This window comes from Xiphophorus hellerii, chromosome 15 (assembly GCF_003331165.1).
Source record: "Xiphophorus hellerii strain 12219 chromosome 15, Xiphophorus_hellerii-4.1, whole genome shotgun sequence".
NCBI lineage: Eukaryota > Metazoa > Chordata > Actinopteri > Cyprinodontiformes > Poeciliidae > Xiphophorus > Xiphophorus hellerii.
In genome coordinates this window covers 3,099,052-3,119,388 of record NC_045686.1, presented here as the reverse complement: position 1 = coordinate 3,119,388, position 20,337 = coordinate 3,099,052, and the positions used below count along the sequence as shown (strand labels likewise).

At 35.6% G+C, this 20,337-nt stretch overlaps 2 protein-coding genes and 1 long non-coding RNA gene across 4 annotated transcripts in view; 2 read left to right on the top strand and 1 right to left on the bottom strand.

The window, feature by feature from the left end:
* The window catches only part of msraa (methionine sulfoxide reductase Aa), a 97,678-nt gene extending 91,672 nt beyond the window's left edge, over positions 1-6,006 (top strand). The window contains exon 6 of the mRNA XM_032585784.1: positions 5,562-6,006. Coding sequence (XP_032441675.1) covers positions 5,562-5,732 — 171 coding nt within the window. The 3' untranslated portion in view covers positions 5,733-6,006. The remainder of the gene's footprint in view (positions 1-5,561) is intronic.
* A 791-nt stretch (positions 6,007-6,797) lies between these two features.
* On the top strand, positions 6,798-15,777 carry LOC116733678 (uncharacterized). Of its 2 annotated transcripts, none has more exons than XR_004342086.1 (5): positions 6,798-7,330; positions 8,105-8,172; positions 8,293-8,407; positions 15,448-15,547; positions 15,667-15,777. It is a non-coding gene; the product is annotated as an uncharacterized LOC116733678 (long non-coding RNA). The 2 variants fall into 2 exon arrangements; XR_004342085.1 differs by having other exon boundaries at positions 8,105-8,215.
* Positions 10,663-15,668, bottom strand: LOC116733677 (hydroxycarboxylic acid receptor 2-like). The gene is made up of 3 exons (XM_032584477.1): positions 15,465-15,668; positions 14,460-14,865; positions 10,663-13,494 (listed from the first exon to the last, which is right to left on the bottom strand). Exons 1-3 carry the CDS (start codon positions 15,605-15,607, stop codon positions 13,006-13,008), a joined length of 1,038 nt encoding a protein of 345 aa, XP_032440368.1. The 5' UTR covers positions 15,608-15,668; the 3' UTR covers positions 10,663-13,005.
* Positions 15,778-20,337: the final 4,560 nt, after the last annotated feature.

Sequence of the window (20,337 nt, the reverse complement as noted above, 5' to 3'; positions counted from 1 at the left end):
ATTCCCTCTCTACTGCCTTCACCTAGCCTCTGTTTTCTTTTCTTTTTTCCATTCCTTCCGGCCGCTTATCAGCGTTGTTCACGTTTTCCTGCTTTACCGGAGCAATTGGAGGTATTTGCATACCAAATGAGCAATCTACCTCTCTGACATGCAAATTAATGGATGTGAATTATGGCTTTATGGCACGCAGCTAACACAGCATCAGGCTCCAGCACAAGCAAATGCTTTGAAAACATTGAGAGGAAGGAGGGACAATAAAGATGCCACCACAGCAGGGTACGCTGCCGCTTTGAGCTTCACATGCAGAACTGGTGTAAACAGGACAGCAGCCATATTTTCTGCCAGTTCAGTCTTAAATTAACCCTTAGAAGATTTTATTTTTGTAGTTCTGTAAAATAAGGAATTTGATTTCACATTAAAAATGCACATTTATCATTTATCATGAAGAATTTCTTTGTTTTATCATTGTCACTATAAATAAAAAAATAAAGTGACAGTATGATCTAAAATGTTATATTTGTTATTTTCTCCGTTGTTTATTCCACAAGAGCATCAATAAAGATCAGTAAATTTTATTAAATGTAAATACTTTGCACAGTTTATTGATACAATGAGAATGTTTTTTCAAGTTTTATTTTTGTTTGTGGCGCTATAAATGTTACCTAAAAAATAAGTAATAAATAGTGTTGTTTTTTTTTTTTGCAATATCACAATAAAGCCATAAAATATCAAAATATAGTTTTAAGTCAATATTGCCCAACCCTATTTCACACAAATCTTTTGAAATTGGTGCGACGTGCAGAGCTGCAGCTGCTGCGGATGAACCAACCAGAGATTGTTTTCAGTTTTAAATGCAGATTTCAACTGATTTTATTCCACTTTTAGTCACAAATACTAAACTTTTACCCTCCCATAAAAATCTATCATAACAAACATTTAACATTTCCATACACACGTCAAATATAAATAAAAAAAATGAAAAGAAAAAAAACATTGACGGGATTGTTCGGCTACGTACGGCACGAAAAACAATCGTCTTTTTGCCTTCCAGCATCGGTGTTCAAAATATCCGGATGTAAACAGCAACATGCATATTAATACTGTAATAAATTGTTTTCCTTGATGTTTGAAAATACATGGAAATGTGTTTTTTTTCTTTGTCATCAAAACTTTCCAGCTGTTTTTAACTGTAGTTCATGACCTAACAGCATCCCATTGTAGCTGCTGTGTTGCATCTGCAGTATATCTTCCCTACATATGTGTAACCATAGATTGAGTCCATTAGAACTTCACAGGAAGTGATGAATCAGACTGAAAGCTGAGCTGAACTCTTTTCCTGTCTCCTGCTTCTAAAGCCTCACAGACCCTCTGGGCTTGTTTGCTGATTTCTTTGCTAACAGTCTCCAAGTGCTGACGTCAATTAAGCTACAATGGTTTTCAAATAATTACCTCTCTCTACGTATTAGAGCCACCAATGTGTGAAATTACTGAGGACACTTTTAGTGTGATTGTTTTTGCGCTAAAACAAAAGAACTCCTATTTCCCTAAAGGACTGACCTTTGAAATGTGAAGTGCGTCACAAGGGTTTAACGTTAAAGCTGTTATGAATTGAGCTTTAAAACATTGTTTGTTTGTTTTTTAGTTTTTAGAGAATTTATTCATATTGGATTTTTCCTCTCTGATTTTAGTGCATTAAATCCACAACAGAAGTAACTTTTCTCTTTCAGAGAAAATTCCCCTGTTGTAGTGAATCGTAAAGTTTTACTTCATGCATGACGTTGCTAATCGGTGCTTGGACGACTTCTTTCATGAACTCATGACCATATATAAAGTATATAAATATTCAGGTTGCAAGTCTGCGACCTGTGGATTTTGTGCAACAAGTAGATTTGTAAATTGTTTTCACACATGATAGACCGGTAGACTAGGTTTGATTTGGGACAAAAATAGTAATATTTGTTACATTTCCACCTGCTGCAATTCTCTATCACACTGCACTGTCTCAAAAACCTGTTCCCCTCCTCGCCTGTGGGGGCGCTGCACCAGGAACCGCTGAAGGAAACGACACAGAAACCTCTGAAGAAGACAGGTGCTCAACTTCCTTCTTCACGAAATGTAAACAAAAATGGAGTGGCGTCAGACTTTAGAAGCTTTAGGATTTCGCTTTTGTCTTTGGCTAAAGACCACGAGTCATTTCTCATGCTAGCGCTAAGCTAGCATGTTTATTTTGGTTCTATGTACCCAGAATGCCCTGTGCTGTAGTTTGCTTTCTGTTATTGGAGTCGTCTCCAGTCGACTTGGTGTTCACGTACGCATTCGAACCGCACCAGAGTTCACTTTAACCGAACCCAGACTGAGGTTTTTAGTCATATTACGCAAAGACAACAGATAAATCTTACAACTGCTAAAAATCTGACACCACTCCATTTTATTTATATTTTATGAAGAATGAAGTTGTGCTCAGTGTCTTCTTCTGAGATTTTACTTCCATTTCCTTTGGTAGTCCTTGGTACAGTGCCCCCACAGGTAAGGAGTGGAACAGGTTTTGTAATTAGTCTGAGACGGTGCAGCGTGAAAGCAAACCGCTGCAGCTGGAATTGCAACATTTGGAACCAATATAGCAACTAAAAGTGGTTTGTTGTTTGTTGCTAAGCTTTTTTTCATTTGCATGAACATGCTTTTTATATAATTCTGTAATAAAATAATTAATTTTATTAATTGATTCATTAATTTAAGTAATTAACTTCCATACAGAGAGAAGCATCATTACATCTGCTCTCCATGAAATTTGAGTTGCTTTTGCTTGGTTTTTGTTCGTTACCCTTCACCTCCACTTTACCATTTCATTAAAAACACAAATAAATCCACACAAAAATGTAAATATTAAACCTTACCCTAGCTTTTTCATTATTTTGCTGCTTGTGTCTGTTATAAAAACAATTTTAATACATATTTTCATGAAATGATCCATTTTATTTGTCATTCGAGGTAACGTTCCCAAGCTGATTCCCACCTTTCTTTTCAAATAAAATTACTTTTAGCGCATCCGAGCGCTTTAATTAACCTATAAAATATATTAAAGATGATTTATTACACCGTTTATTAACCTTTTCTGAACAGATAGCCACACACAGCACATAATGACAGGATATGGAGCGTATAATCAAGCTCTGAATTATAGCACGCAGTTTGTTTCCAGTTGAGTACCTCCTCTAAATCAAACGAAGCTCCAACCTCTAAATAATTAACCTGGATGCCCAGACTGTCGTTACATTCACATAAAATTTTTACTGAGTAAAACCGGAGCGCCTTCGTCTTCTTCATTTGATGAAAATGAATCGCTGATCTCGGACCGAGCTTCAGAATCAGCCCGGATGATTGTTGACCAACAGGATAATAACCGTAAACTTAATGAACTCAGAGTTTTGGGTTTGCTGCTGTCAAGTCGAGAAGAAATAGGAGCAGCTTTGCAAATAAAAGCCTAAGCAAATAAATGTCAAACCATATTTATCTCCTCTACCATCCATGAGATGATCAAACAAAAAGCTGAGCTGTAAACCTCCCAGCTAAAAACACGGCAGCCTTTTCCATCGCAGATTAAACTTTCATCACCGTCTGCGTGTGTGTGCGTGTGTTTTTATGCGCACTGTCTCTCTTTGTCTTTTAAATTACCCACACACCATCTGGTTGAGTAATTTTTATAACAAGCCGGAGAAGGTGTCATTACCGACCGATACAGCGATTGTGTAAGTCTGTTTTTCTACACTTCAGACATATAAGATGCTGATGGCTGCTTGGCAGGATGAGGTGCTGATGGGATTAGTTCAGCTTAAAGGTTAATGATTCTTCAGGTAAATTTGATTTAATGCAGACACACAAACAGCATTAAAGACAGAAACCAGGACAGGACAAAAAGAAAGTTTTATTTGAGAATATAAGAAAGTTTATGGTTTAAATTATCAAGTTTTTTCAGCAGCAGAAGATTTTAGCAACATTTTGTCCATTTTTAATTGTTTTATGTCTAATAAAAGCTTCATTTGTTGGATTTAGACCATCAGAACATGAGAAACAACCCCTCTTTTTTAGCTTAATACTGTCTTCATTATGTAAATGAAAACATTATTAACCCAGTAGTTTTGGTTTTTCATGATAGTTTTGTTTTATTTCACTGTGACATTTTGTTTGTCTAATTCAGTTTCTTTTAGTTAGTTTTTAGAGTGCGTTTAGTGGTTATTAGTTAAACATGGTTTTGTTTTGGTGTTTATAGGCTATGATTGTAATTTTTGTTTTTTCATGCTTTTGTTAAATTTTGGGAGCAGAATTAAAAGAGTATTAATAATACTCTTTAATACTACTATAATACTATAATACTGTATTATATTGTGGTTATGAATACACAATATAATCATTTGGGTAATGCATAATCAACAGAAGTTGCTATTTTCAATGCGACTTCAAACAACAATGTTGTTGTTCAAAATGTTGAACAACTGACGTTGGCGTTTTATCCCAACTTTTGTGGCGTCATTTTGCAGGCTAACGTAGCGTAGCCGCCAGGAGGAAGTCGGTCTGCCATAATTTGCTGACAGCTGACGTAAACTCCTTCTGTGAACAAAATCTATTTTTCATCAGTTTGAAAGGCTTATAAATAGATTCATAAACACAAAAAGACATTTATCTATAATTTCAGTATGTTTTAGTTAATTTAATCCACCCCTAAATCAGTATTTTCTGTTTGTACTGGTAAATAATTTTGGAAATTTTCAGTTATACGCTCTACTTTGTGTTGGACTTGAATTAAAACACAAAATCTTGTTATAAAACAGCAAAATGTGAAAATGTACAAGTGGCATGAATACTTTTGCAAGGCATCTGTGTAAATATTCATACAAATAAACATTATTTCTTTAGTTAAAATCCATCTGTATGATTATCATCAATAGTTATACTTTCAGTTTGCTTTTATTCATGAAAACCTTGAGGGAAAAACTACTTAGTTTTTATATATTGATTCAATCATTTTGCTTGTATTCTGTCCTTTCAAAAAGTTTCAATAATCCGACTTAAAAAGAGATTTGCTTTGTTGACACAAAATGTTTTAGGGTTCATTTTAAAATTCATATTTTTGCTTTTAAATGTTTTGAGTTTGAATTGATTCATTTAATAAAGGGGACAATATATATTAATCAACATTGGCATCCAAGAAAGGCTAATTTTCATCTCCTCTCTAGCAGGTTGATGATTAAAAAAATTACAATTAACGTGGATAACATCATACATGACATATAATTTATGACAAATTCCAATATGTAGCTAAAAGTAGTGTAATTTACAGTATACGTTCACAATTACAATTAAAACAAGTCACACCTGCAAGAAAAGAAACATGAAAAGAACAAAGTTTTAATGATTTACTGACTCCGGCTCACCTTCTAATGTATGTTTTTAGTAAGTATATCCTTTAAAGAAAATCTGGAGTCTTTCGTTTAATACTTGTCAACATTTATGGCCTGACTTTTAAACTATTTTTGTTGTGTTTTCTTTTCTTCTGCTTCATTCAGGTTCTTGCAGAGGAAGGTTTTGGTTCAATTACAACAGAAATCACTGAAGCCAAACCGTTTTATTACGCTGAGGATTACCACCAGCAGTACCTGAGCAAAAACCCACATGGATACTGCGGCCTGGGCGGGACAGGAGTCACCTGTCCAATCGGACTCGGCAAAAAGTCCTGAGAAATCCTCACCCATCTATAAAATACCCAAAGAACAGCCAACATCAAACAAATCCACCTAATGTTGTTCAGCTTCTTATCATACATGATTTTTAACTTCCTGCTTTGTACATCTGTAAGACTGAATTCTTTTTGAGAAAAATTGTGAAATATCTTATTTTTTTTGTTGGGATTATTTTTATAGTCTGTTTAATGAATTGTTTTAAATTAAAGTTGCTTATAGAATAATAGGAGAGATGCATTTTGTTTTGAATAAACCAACTTCTGAAATTAGATATGTTGAGTTTTTTCTTACACTAAACTTTCCTGCTTTGTTTGAAATTGTTTTTTTGCTAAAATAATGCCGACCCCATTCCATTCGGTACAGGTTGAAACCAACAAAGTGCTAAGAATGTTGGTTCTTAGCACTTTGACAAAATCCTTCAATGAACAGCTTTTTTTTTTTTTTTCAAATAGTTTAGATATATTCAACTAAAAAAATCCATTAATATACAAAATTTCCACTAATAATTTGTTTAAAGATGAAACAAAATATTTCCTGACAGGGTGAATGATTGATGAGAATAAATTAAATTGGAAGTTGTTGGTTTTGTACTTTTATAAAAGGTTTTAGTTTATTAGCAGCTTTTTACCTTTACTCCTTTGTTTTTACTGGAGTAACTTTTTTGGGGAAAAAAAGGATTTCAGGAATATTTTTACTAGGTTGTACATTTTACTTTTACTTGAGTAACTTCATTATAAAGTATTTCTACTCTTACTTGAGTAAAATTTCTGGATTTTCTACCCACTGAATGAAAAACAAACATGTTTTAACCAGACTCAGACTCAGACCTGCAGGTTTTGTTAAAGTTTCAGAAGTTTGTTTTATTGAAAGAAACTGATTTGGGAAAATTTTCTTTTGGTTTTGTTATTTTTTAGTTACTTGTCTGAATTATTGTCATTTTTGTCCTTAAAATATTAAAATTTCCACTTAACTTTAAATTTTGGTCCATCTGATGACATTATTTTTAAATATTAAAATGATTGATAATTTGATCAGTTTCTCAGTACTAGAGGAAACTTTTTATCAAATACTTTTTTACTGGAGTAAAATTTTTGGCTACTCTACCCACCTCTGTTTGTGTTAAACTAAATATCCTCTCTATGCACGTTGAAATTGCCCATTTATATATAAAAACTGGGTGAACAGTATTAGAAATGTTAGATCAGATGATTTACTGTAAATAGTTCCGCAGTGCGTTTGCTCTGTAGTGTTTTGTGTGCATGCTGTGTTGTGAAATGACCTCTTTCCTCTGATCTTTGCCCGAAGCCTTGTTCCGGTCCAGGCCTCATCTGTCATCACTGTTAATCTCCAAGCATGTGTTTCTCCACACTACATGCACACGTGTGTGTTTGGATGCAAACTCACACACACCCTAGCAGGAGGAGAAAATATTGGGCGCCAGCCCCTCCGAAGCCTGGCACCGACATCACACAGCAAACCAAGGAAGAGATGAGTCTCTTTGGAGATGGCAGAGCGCCGCCTTGGATCTCTGCTGGCTTGGACTGCAGCTTCGCTGGCTCTTGGAAGCTGATCTGGAGCACTATTTTTGGAATAAAGTGGGTATTATCAGCAGTATTAAGCAACTCTGCCATTTAAAATCAAATTGGAAATCATTTCCTCATGTCAAAAACTTTTACGGCTCATTTAATTCTCAGTAATTTAGGCCAGAAGAGCTTAAAGGGGAAGTGTTATGTGTTTTATAGGCAGTTTTATAGCATACTAAAATATCTAAATTACCTTTAATTGATAGCTAAATGTTGTATGTATCAAATATCACTTGAAAGAAATTTGTCCTTGTAATTTAACGCTTTTTCTGAAACTGTCTACAGGAAGTCATCACAACATGGCTCCTCCTCTCAGTATAATGAGCTACTTCTCATTATACTGAGAAGTAGCTCGTATAATGAGCTCAGTTCCAGCAGGTGTTTGCTAATTGCTGCTGGCTAGTCTGAAGGAGCTGAGTAAGGGAGGGCTGCTCTGTGAGCAGGAAGCTGGTAAACTGCAGCTCCGAGGAGGAGCTACGTCTCGAAGGCGGGGCTAGGTCCACCCAGGCGTTTTGCAAGGGTGAATTGTTGCCATGGAGATGAAAGGATTTCTCAAACATGCATGAGAAATCCTGCAATGCTGTTTTGATTACAGAACAGCATTAAAATATGGTTAAGCTAAAAAAAAAAAAAAAAATAGAGGAGATTTTACCTTTTACTGTCCCTTTAAATGTACAATACAACAGTTTTGTTACTTAGCATGTAGCGCCCTCTACAGTTATTGGCCACACAAATAAAAGATGTTATTACGCCTCAGTGATCATAAGATGCCTCTCTTGGTTGCAGATTTTCAGCGGTCAGCTTGGTTTTCTTCTTCACTCTGAGTGGTGACAAGGTCTTCCTCACCCAGCCGGGTTTGTAGCAGCTCCCAATGTTTTGATCTTTATAAATATTCCTGTGAGTATAGATATATTGACATAATATATCAATGGAAAAAACACTAACTAATGATAAATATACTGTTTCACTGGCAGGTCATTCCACTTATAACTAGAACTTTTTGATTGATGGGAGGAACATGAGACAAAGTCTTCCATCATCTGAGATCCCAAAGTGATTCTGGAGGAGCTGCAGAGATCAACAGCTCAGGTAAGAGAATCTATTTACTTCATAAAACTATAGAAGAGCAATAAGATTACTGAATTCTTAAAAGAAAGTTAAAAAAATCCCCCAAAATGTACCCTATACATAAAACACTAACTCTGATCTTTAGAGAAAATAAAACTATTTTATAATATTATCTTCATTGGTATCTGAGTTGTTTTCTCCACATACAACCTAGATTTTTGTTGCAAACTAATGATTCTGGGTGTTCAAATATTCCAAAACCAAACTTTGTCTCAAAAGGGGAAAGTGACATTATTATTATTATTATTATTATTATTATTAATAAGATCACGTTTTAAATGAGCTGACAAATAACGTTGCTATCCTCATTTAGATTGTAAGCTTATAAAATGCCAGGAATGCTGAATTTGAATTGATCCCCGGTTTAAACGCTGGCCTCTGCTGCCACCTGGCGGTGAGTGTACAGTATGAGCATGTTTCAAAAGCAATAACAGAAATAAACCTTTTCCTTTGACCCAGAAAATATTGATCAGAGAAGATTTCGCCTGTTTTTGCTGTTTGTCACTCTTCAGCTCTGCTTCTATAAATCGCATTTTCAAAACAGTCATAATACTCAGATCAAATCTCTCATTTGTACAAAAGTTCTCTGGTCAATTCAGATCAGGTGTAATGAGCCGATTTATCACAGTGCACTTTCCATAAAAGGCATTTTTACTCTTTATTGTGTTAATTGACTTTCATTCACTGTGTAATACTTTTTCATGACTTGTCCTGCTGTGTCTTTCAAGGTTTCCGAGTTATTTGTTTTCCCTTCTACATATTAAATCAGGAAAGTCGTTCCGTTTCATCGTCTTTACTAATCTAGATCTCGTTTTTGTGAAAAAGTTGCCAATGTTGTTTCCAGGGATTCTCTGCGCCACCGTTTCTCATCCTCGTTTCCGTCTTTAAAACCCTGAATGGTGACCCGTTGTGTCAGAGTGTCTTCAAAAACAAAACAACCTTTTACACCTGGGCAGGTAGATGCAGGTCAGGGACAGCTAATATGGCAGGCCGTTTTAACACATAATCGGCTTCACTGCTTACATTGTAGTTACAGACACAAAATGTCCTGCCATACAGGGATAGCAGCTAATTTCACACTGACCAAAATCAGACCTGACCGCCGGGAAATGTCCCGGATCTCCTGATTAGCCAATCGGGAAAACCAAAACAAATATGATGCCCAAAACATTACTCCAAACCATACACTTTAAAGTTCAAATCTACCAAATAGAGTTGAAATCATCTGAATTTCTGTTAATAAAACAATATGTTTTTTAGCAAAGATAATTGACTTCGGCAATCGTAACAGGGGAAGTTTGGTCTGATTTAGAGTCAGACTATTATGTATTTTTATTCAATATATGTAAATATCTGGTTTCTATTATATATTAGTTTCACTTTTTGAATCAAGTTTCTGAAAAAGATGAACCTTTTTGTGTTATTCTAATTTATTTAAATTCTCTTTACACTTTTCTTCTGAATCTGAAAGTTTGTTTTCTTACCACTAGAGGGCAGCAGTGTAGCAGTTTACAGTGGAGTTTGCAAAGCAGCAAAACCAACGTGCAACAGTCATTATGGAAGATTCGTCAAGAGTTTTTAAATCCAAACAGCCTGTTGAGATTTACAGGTGAGATCCTGATTTCTCGTTTTGGAGCCAATCCTTTAGGGTCAGAAATTAGACTTAGAACGTCTAAAACTTACTTTCCATCTGTATTTCAAGACCTAAATGCCATACACAACTTTTTACTTGCTTGGTCAGAGAGAGAAACCCATTTCAAAATATGTCAGAAGCACCAACGCAACGCCGATCTGTGTTTTTGTTATGTTTTCTCTGAGTTGTTGATGGTTTGCAGATATTTTCCTGCTTAGACCTGTGGCCTCCAGCTTAGCAGCCACCTCCACATTTACTCTTGCAACACTGCACAGTGCAAAAGTGTCCACACCTTCACTGTTTTTAGTGAATGTGTAATTGCAGCTAATACAATCTAAACAAGCTTCTGCAATTGCTTGCAAAAAAGTGGAAATTTGAGCCTCAAGAGATAGAAGTAATGTCAATATTTGGACGTTGCAGGGAAGGCTTCATTAGGATGGTTTGGAGAGAATGAATGAGAAAACTCCCAGACTCCTTCCTGAGTGGGTTGTATTTACAGCAGCCTTACACAAAGATCTTCAGTCAGCATCACAGACCATAAATAATCCAATTCAGATAAACAACGTCACTTGAATTGTTACAGTAAAGCATAAAAAGTTTTATTTGACATTTTTGTAGCCCATGAAACAGATTCAACAACATGAAGAGTCAAATAAAGTGATGACAAAGCTTAAAACTGGAGACAAAATAACATTTATGACATTTATAACTCTAAAAAGAAAAGAGAAAAAGTTTTAAACACTGAGCTGGGCTCTTTTTTTATTAACCTGCAAAATATACATAAATAATCTCAACTCTTTCACTCCTGGTTTGGAATAAATTTAAATAAATATATAAGTGCTTTGATATATAAATATTTACATCATAGACTATATTATTTGAACATAAAAATTTATATATTTTTAACCAAATGAAAAGAAGAAAAAATGAGGAGATGGGTCTAAACACGACTCAAACGTCTCTAAACAGCCACAGTGGTGGAAACAAACATCACAGGATTATACACACCTTACAGGAAGAGCTGGAAAACAAGTCAGGAGCTTAACAAGTAAAACAAAATGTAGACTTTAAAACTTAAAAATTAAAAAGGTTATTATTGCACAACAAGCAGGTTTATCTCTTGAAACTTTCCTAATACTAACTAGGGAGTCTACTGGATCTCACGTGTTGTTTTTTGAAGTTAATACGTTATTTTTTGAAACTTAAAGGCTACTTTACCAAAATTTAAAAAGTAAGGCTTAAGTTCCTGGAAGTAAAGGTTACTATCCTGACACACATAAGTACTTCTCTACAATTCACAGGTTACATTTGTAAAACTTGAGATTCTTTATCTGTATCTACAAAGCAACTGTCATTATTTCCTCAAAATTGATGTTACTTTAACAAGTTAATTGAAAAAAGTAAAGGTTCTTTTTCTGAAACTCTCAGTTTGCTCTCCTGGAGCTTACAGACGGTTTTTTATATATATTGACAGAAACTTACAAGTTGCTTTCAGAAAACTAAAATGTTGTTTTTCTGAAACTTTAACTGTTAATCCTCGTAATTTAAAAGTTTTTACATTTAGGTTCCTGAAACAGGTTGCTCTCTGAAATGGATGTTACTTTTCTACAATTCACAGATCACCTTAATAAAACTTGCATGTTAATTTACTGCAGTGTTTCCTCACGCCTCCTGACTCGTCTGTTTTAGGGGTTTCCCTTCTGCCAAACACCTGGATTTAATCTGTGGATTATTAAGAGCCTTTTGCAGTACTTGATGGTTGCAGAAGAGGTCATGCAATCATTTGAATCAGCTGTTCTGGAATAGAGGCACATCTAAAACATGCAGAGCAGGGGGGACCTGAGGACTGGAACTGAGAAGCTCTGATTCACTGGAAGTTAAAGAATTTGCTTTAAGTTCCTTGATCGTAAAGGTTCCCATCCTGCTGGATGCTGGTACTTTTCTGAAAGTCCCAAGTTACTTTTTCTTGCAGTTTCTTGCAATTTGCTTTCCTGGAACTTAAATGTTCCCTATTTGGAACTTATGGTTTTTTATCTGTAACTAAAAAGTTACTACCAGGAAGTTACTTTCCTGAAATTAATAAAGTAATTTTGTGAAATGTAATGTTTATATTCCTGAAGTCTGTCATTTGCCAACCCGAAGCACACAGGATACTTTTCTGAAATTCACAGAAAAAAGAAATGAGCTTTCTGAGACTCAAACCATTTTTCTAAATGGAAGTTATGGGTCATAATCAATGACCTTACCGGTAACTTTTCAGAAACAAACAATACATTTATATATTACTTTCCAGGTATTTACAGGTTAGTTTGTTGAAACTAACTTTTCTGCAATTTAAACATTAAAACAACTTTTATTAAAGATGTTTTTGGCAATAAGTTCATGTTTGTTTTGGTGTCTATAAAATTGGCTGTTTCGAAAACCTTCTGAATGCAACGTCACAAATCAGCAGGTTGCTGAGGTTGCTGTTACCTAGCAACCTCAGTGAAGAGACAAGTGTTTAGTTCTTGTGTAATCATTCAGAAACCACTTGTTACATTCTTGTTGGTTGTGCAGGAGGCTCCACTTATGCTTTTCAAAGACATACAGTTGTATAATTGTGCATTGGTTTGCAGTAATTTTCCCAGGCAAGTGTAAACGTTGAGTTGGGGGGGCGTGGCCACAGCTTACTTGGATTTAAAGTGACAGGACATCATAAAACAACTCAAAATAGGCAGAACTGATCACATTCAAATATCATTTTCTATGAATGATTTTATACAAAAAATGTAATGTAACATATTTTCTATATCCTATGTACCCATCCTAACATTTTCAAGGAAGAATATTTTAAAGCTTTGTTCCTGAGAATATATCTTTATGGGTGGAGCAATAGTTATCAAGTTTTTATGATAGCTACATTTAAACCAGAAAGATTGACTGATAGTCATTTTTCCATCATTTGCAATGAAATTGGTTTAGACCCTGGGACTACAGTTGTCGTCGTAGTTGCTGTAGCTCCTGTAGTTGTGACCATTGGTGAGGTCGAGGCAGACTTCAGCAGTCTCTTCCTCAGACATGGTGGGAAGAAAGTGGAGATGTAAGCCACCTTAAAGCCTGAGTTGCAGAAGCAGTAAACCAGTGGGTCCAACAAGCAGTCGGCGTAGGACAAAACCATGAGGGCGTCGTACACCTGGACCACCGCCTCCTCCAGCACTTCACAGTTTTTCAGCCTCACGATCAGCAGCGCCAGCCGAGCCACCGTGCATGGCAGGAAGCAGATGGAGAAGACGATGGCGACAGACAGGACAGCGAACACGGCTCTCCTCAGTTTGGCCTTTTCCCCAATCGATTTCCTCCTCAGTCGAATGATGATGCAAGTTGTGCAGTAAATGAGGATGATGAAGGGGATGATGATTTGAGAGAAGAAGACGATCTAAAAATAAAAAGAGCTCATTACTCAGGATAGCGGTGCTTTATGTGGTAAATACTAAGCTGATATTGCAGGTTTTATTTTAAAACTGGTGGAAAAATACAAATCAGTGGTGATTACTAAAGAAATGTACTGATGTGACTAACTGAGCTGTCAGTTGGTGAAGTGGAAAGATTTACCCCTGTAGGTAATAATTAATCCCCTGAATTGTTGCTTCTCTGAGAGACTGGCTTTATGTAAATAGCTGCAGGTCAACTTAGCACTGTATGCTAAAAAGCTGCATCTTGCATTTGTCTTGCTTCTACCCTGTCTCTTAAATCAATATATTATTTTTTCACAGTACTGGGATATTTAAATATTTTTCCAAATGTGTTTCATTATTTTTAATTTCTGATATATCTGTTTATTTAGTCTTGTTATATATATATATATATATATATATATATATATATATATATATATATATATATATATATATATATATATATATCTTTTTAATACTTTAGAGACTCCTGTAGGCAGCTGGGTTTTTATTTAGTGTTTTCACAGTAATACAGTGTCGTATATAGAGGTGGACAGAGTGTCCAGAGTAAGTTACTCTTAAGAGTAAAACTACTTCAACATGTTTTTACTCAAGTAAAAGTAAAAAAGTAATTGGTAAAAAGTCTCCTCAAGTACTGAGCAACTGATCCAATTATCAATCATTTAATATTTAAAAATTACATAATCAGAAGAAACAATATATGAGCTTAAAATGTTTATATTTCCACTAATAAAAATTCTCCTAAAAGTAAATTTTTCTAAAACGTTACTCAAGTGTAACTAGTTACTACCAAACTCTGTCTGTCTATGAATGATTGCCAAGTATGTGGTTGTAGACGTTGTATAAAATTATTTCTCATCATTGAATCATTGGTAAATATCTATACATTTAATATTGATGTGAATTAGTGAAGCCAGAATGTTACCTCTCTGAAAGTGTCCGTAAAATCTTCTAGAGTCGTGGTTTTAATTCGGCCGAGGCTGTTGCAGCAAACGAAGGAGGATAGCATCGTGGGTATGGTGAGCGGCACTAAGAACACCCAGATAAGCACAGAGATCAGTGGAGACTTCTTAAACACCTTCACAAAGTTTCTCCTCCCAAGATGGACGACGCTGAAGTAGCGGTCCAGGGACAGAACGATGAGGAAGCCGATGCTGGCCCCTCGATTGAGGAAGAGCATGAAGTGCATCAGACGGCAAACGGCATTATTCTCACTGTGCCTCAGATTGTTCTGATAGTTGTGAATTTTAACAGGAATACAGGCCACCACCAAAAAATCAGCAACCACAATGTTGAAGAGGAACACACTGTTATTCTTCCAGAATTTGTACCTGAAGAGGAAACAGTTCACAGAACATTTAGTCAGGAGAAACAGAACATTGATCTGCTCAGAACTTTTGGTTCCTGGCATTTGCAGATGATTGATTGAAACTATTCTGGTTTCTTTGCAGTATTAACAACGGTAAAGTTTCACATGTCAGGAAAAATGACTGCTATATATTTTTTTTATATTTGCATAGAACGCTTGAATTCATTTATGTGACTACATTGTAAAAAGTTAGACTGTGGTTGGCCTGTCGTGCAGTTAGAACAGCTGTTTCCCACTGTTGCAGCACATTAATCTGGTGGCATCTTTGTGGACATGCAGTCCAGTTTCTATAAACTGCACTTTGACATTTAAACATCTTACATTAAACATCAAAGCATCAAAGCTTTTTGTGTGTATTTGCACATACAACCTAATTTAACAGTGAATTACATTTACTTAAGTTAAGTTATTTGATATTTTATGCAGATGTTGTATTTTAAATGCATCTCAACAGCCTTTGCTACCACAGTTGAACCTCATAATCTAACCATATCTCTACCTTAATGTCAGGAAAATTTCTGCTGTGAAATTTTCATCTTTGCAGCTGAAAATCAGTGATACCTGAAGATGAAGATGTAGAGCACCGAGAGGTTGAGAGGAAGTCCCAGAATGAACTCCACAGTTAACAAGCCAGAAAGGACTTGGTAAGTAGCTGCATCCGGTGTATAGCAGGTGTCATTTGATGAAGCAGTAATATTAGACATTTTGATGAATCTCAAACTGAATCCTTTCTCTTCACTCTGCCACGTTTCTGTCACTGCAGATTTTCCTCTCTTCCCTCTTAAACAACAAATTCAACAGTTCCTTTCACGGATCCTTGCAGTGATTGAGAAATCCAGACAATCCTTTGCCATCCATGACAAAAGATCCCAGGGAAACAGAGACAACAAACAAACAAAAGAAATCAGAAGCAGCGCAGAGAGGAGGAGAAAACACTCAGTGTGTGTGTTCTCTCTTCAGGCAAGGCTGCAATGATTCCTCAAAGAGGAAGGACGAATGTTTCATCTGGAGGTGTGGTTAAAGAGAATGCCTCAACTAACTGAGAAGCGTCAAAGCTCCTTTCTTTAAGGAGAAAAATGAAACAAAAATTAGCCCTTGTTCTGAGGAACCTGACTGTTTAGTATTCAATTTGTATTTCAACTGTGAAATTCCTGAAAGTTCCTCTGTTGCAGCATCATGTGGAAGTATTCCTCTCATCAGGAATCACTGAGTAAATCATGGTTTCCCAGAAAAATATTACATAAACGTCTGCTGGTAAACAACAAAGAGAGATGAGATCCTGCTTTTGACCTAAAAAGACACAAAAAGGAAACTATTAGTAACGGAGCTCTTATTTTAGTCCAATCTTTGGGTACACTGCAAAAACACAAAATCTTACCAAGTATTTTTGGTTTAGTTTCTAGTGCAAATATATAACTACACTTAAAATAAGACAAAATTAACTTATAAGTAACTTTCCAGGTAGATATAGGAGCTTATTTTAAGTAATTAATTTCTTACTATTGATGAAAAAAAATGCTTGTTCTGTTAGTAGATTATTTCTCATTTAACATGGGAAAAATTTCTTGTTATAAGTGAAATAATCTGCCAATGTAACTAGCACTTTTTCATCAAAAGTAAGAAATTAGTTACTTAAAACAAGATCCTGTATTTTGCTGAAAAGTTATGTGTAAGTTAGTTTTATTTAATTTAAAGTGTACTAAAATATTTGCATTAGACACGAGACCAAAAATACTTGGTGTGTTTTTGCAGTGATCCACTTCTGATTCTAAAGTATTTTTCTAAATAATGTATCTTTTAAAATGAATTTTTATTGTTAATGTCATATTCCGAAAATTACTAAACCTCTGAAGAAGACACCAAGAACAACTTCCTTCTTTGCAAAATGCAAATAAAAATTGAGTGGTGTCAGATTTTAGAGGTTGTGGGGTTTTGGGTTTAGTGAAAGACCAGGAGCTAATTCCTCCTCTAGCGTGTTTGTTTTGGTTATATTTACCCAGAATGCCCTGCACTGTGGTCCACTCCTGCTTTTGGAGCGGTCTCCTGTTCACTTGGCGTTCACAGATGCTTTTGAACCGCACCGGAGTTCACTTTAATTGAACTGAAACCTACTGTAGGTTCTCAGCCGGACCAGAGTTCACTTTTTCAGAGTTGGATTACGCGTTCACACCTCCCCAGGTGTGGAATTTGGACCAAACAGGGCTGGTGTGAATGCATCCTAAAGGTGACTATTTAGTCTGCATTTGTTTTGATTATATTTACCCAGAATGCCCTGGGCTATATAGTTCACTTCCTGCTTTCAGAGCGATCTCCAGTTTGCTTGGCGTTCACATATGCATTCAAACCGCATCAGAATTCACTTCAACTGAGCCTAGTTTGCTCTTTTACGCATTCACAGCTCTCCAAACAAACCGAACTTTCTAGACAAACAAACTGGAGTTTGATTAAAATGGTCTGAGCAGGTCTGGTGTGAATGCAGCTTCAGTTTACCTGCCTTCTGCTCTGCAGCAAAATGTTGCATCCAAGTCTGCGCCGGTCTATTGCACCTTAAGGTTTTATGTTGCCTTTCACACCAAATAATAAATTCAGCATTCTGCCTGACAGAAGAGAAGTCCTTGCTCTGCTGATCCTAATGGATTTATAATTCATCTGGGTTATAAAGCTTTTACTGCAACAGGAAGTGAACCACATAATATATTTAGGCTAAAAACAGGGTAGAAGCATTTGTTCTTATATGGCTCGGTCCAGATGCCAACAAATTGTTTTGCAGCTAAAATATGAACATTTTGTTCTTCAAGATAAAATAAAACTGCTTGTTAGAAACAAGCACTTTAATATCTTTCTTATAGAAAGTGAGCAAAATTTCAAGGTCAATTAAAAATAGAAATAAAAGCAAAAGATTTTTATTTTGTTGTCAAAAAGATTAAAACAGAATGACAGAGTTTAAATGTGTCTCAGTTTTTTTATTATAATAATTATAATTCAGTAATTTATAAATTCACCTTTAGTAGAAAATAGCAGTCGTTTTCCAGATTATTATTCTTTCCTTTACAATATTTTGGAAGAATCTTGGCCAACTCCTCTTTTTAAAGTTGCTCCAGTTTTTTAAATTGGGATTATTATGTATTTTCCAGTCACATAGGACCAATTTATAACACAATGAAGTTATTTTGTCCTTCAGTTTTTATGAACATTCTGTATTCAGAAAAACAACCTAATAGAAATGCATTAGTGAGACGATACCATTTAGAAAATGACTTCATTCAACATTAACAAATATCTTAGAGCTCATTTCAAAACCCAAACCAAAGCACTTACTGACTTATTGCAAACAAATCACACTTTAAACGGATTGTTGTATTGAAGTAAAACATTAAATTAACCTCCTGCACTAAAACATGCAGAGCTAATGATTTCCAACCTAAACTTTACTTCCTGCAAAGCATCACATTGACCTTATAACTTCCCTTTGCTGCTGCCTCATTATTCTGCTCTGTCGCGCTATGTTCTAGACATGAGGTAATATTGCACAAAACCAGTGCCACATTACTTTTGGAACATCTCACATACACACACACACACACCTACACACACACACACACACCCACCCACCCACGCACACACACACCCACAAACACACACACACACACACACCCACACACAGTGTATGCATGTTCTGTCTTGCACCCACTGGCAAATGTGACGACAGAGGCAACAATAGTTGGCCATGGGTAAAGCCAGTTATCGGCCCCTGTGGATGGAAAATATTAACATTTCCAGAAAACAAATTATAAAAGAAATCATCATTTTACCAGTTGCATGAAAACTTTACCACAGTGACAAAGGGAAGTGGTTCAAAGGATGCATGCAATAGATAAGTAACCTAAAAGAAAATGTTGTGTCCTTTTTATATCTGTTTCCTGAGAAAAGAGAAAAGTCTGAACTACTAATGATTTTCTACTATACAAAAGAAAATCTCCAAATGTGCAATTTATCTATTTGTAACAGAAAAATATACACATTTTCTAAATAATTTTATCTGTCTCTCAATTTACTGGTCTATCTACATTCATATCATCCATTACTGCCAATTCACAACAAATGTTGTCTTATGACACTTTGCAAGAAAAATAATTCCAAGTCAATTGATAGTAGACCGAAAGAACGAGTTCACAACCAACATTGAAGACAGTTTATTCACATAGTCCATTATCTGTCTCATAAATCCCGACAGCAGCCATTTTGTTGATTAATATTTATCTTGTACATTGGTCAGCAGTGGTCTGGAAGTCATGGCCCATCTGTGCTTTGGGCTACATTTGCCTATCAAGATGGCATGACTCAGAGTTGTGGGAACTATGAATACTGAGATGAACTCAAAAATTTCATAATTCACACATAAACATTAAACCCCCCTCCAAAAAAACCCAAAAAAACCATTTAGACAGTTTATCAGCAAAGAAAAGTTGATTTGGGGGGTTAGCTACACTTCAAAGTTAGCCAACAAATTCAAGTTGTTTTACTATTTTTAGTGATGTCCCATTTTTACTGCTCAATACAACAACTTCACAGTATTTCACTGCTGCTGTTCTTTATTTTCCTCTTCATCAATCTACATAAGTTTTTTTTATAAAAGACTTATCTAATCTGCAGTGAGGTGAGTCCACCACACTCTCACTGCATGAAGACTCTGTGTGTAAATGCTGCAGAGTGAGGTAAGATATCACTGCTGAAAAAACCACAGAGCTTCTTGGAGAAGACATCTCCAAAACAGAAAAAGTAGCAAACTAATTGAGTTGTATTTCAGTGAGGGAATTGGGCATCTCAGCTCAGAGTGCAGGTGGTCTGGAAATATCTATTGATCAATCAATTTATTGGCCAAGATTGTTCACACAAGCAAGGAATTTAACTTCAGTTTTCAAGCACTCACAGCTACAGACATAAGGTATAAACATATTACTTTATTTGATGTAAAATAAAGATAAAGGAACAATATGCACATGTACTCGCTGTCATTTTTTAAATAAAAAGACAGTGCAAATATGCTTATGTTTTTTCTCAGCATATGTGCAAATCAGATAGACAGCCTGGGGGAGGAAACCGTCTCTGGTTTTTGCAGATACCTTTCTGTAGCGCCAACCTGAAGGTAAACTGTCTTAACCATTTGTGTCCAGGATGTGGGGGGTTTGCAGAGCTGATAGCTGCTGTTTTCCTGCCCTTAGATTTCTGCGATCCTCTCTGCAGGCCTAAACGGTGTTTGATGAAGAGGAGAAGCTGCAGCCTGACAGAATGAGAAAGCATTTAGAAAGATTTTTTTTTTTTAAAGTTTTGACTTTTGTTGTGCTTTTCTACCACAAATTATGCTTTTTAACTTTTAAACCACAATACTGCCAACAGCTCTGTTGCTTTTTGGTGCTATGCACACTGAAATTTA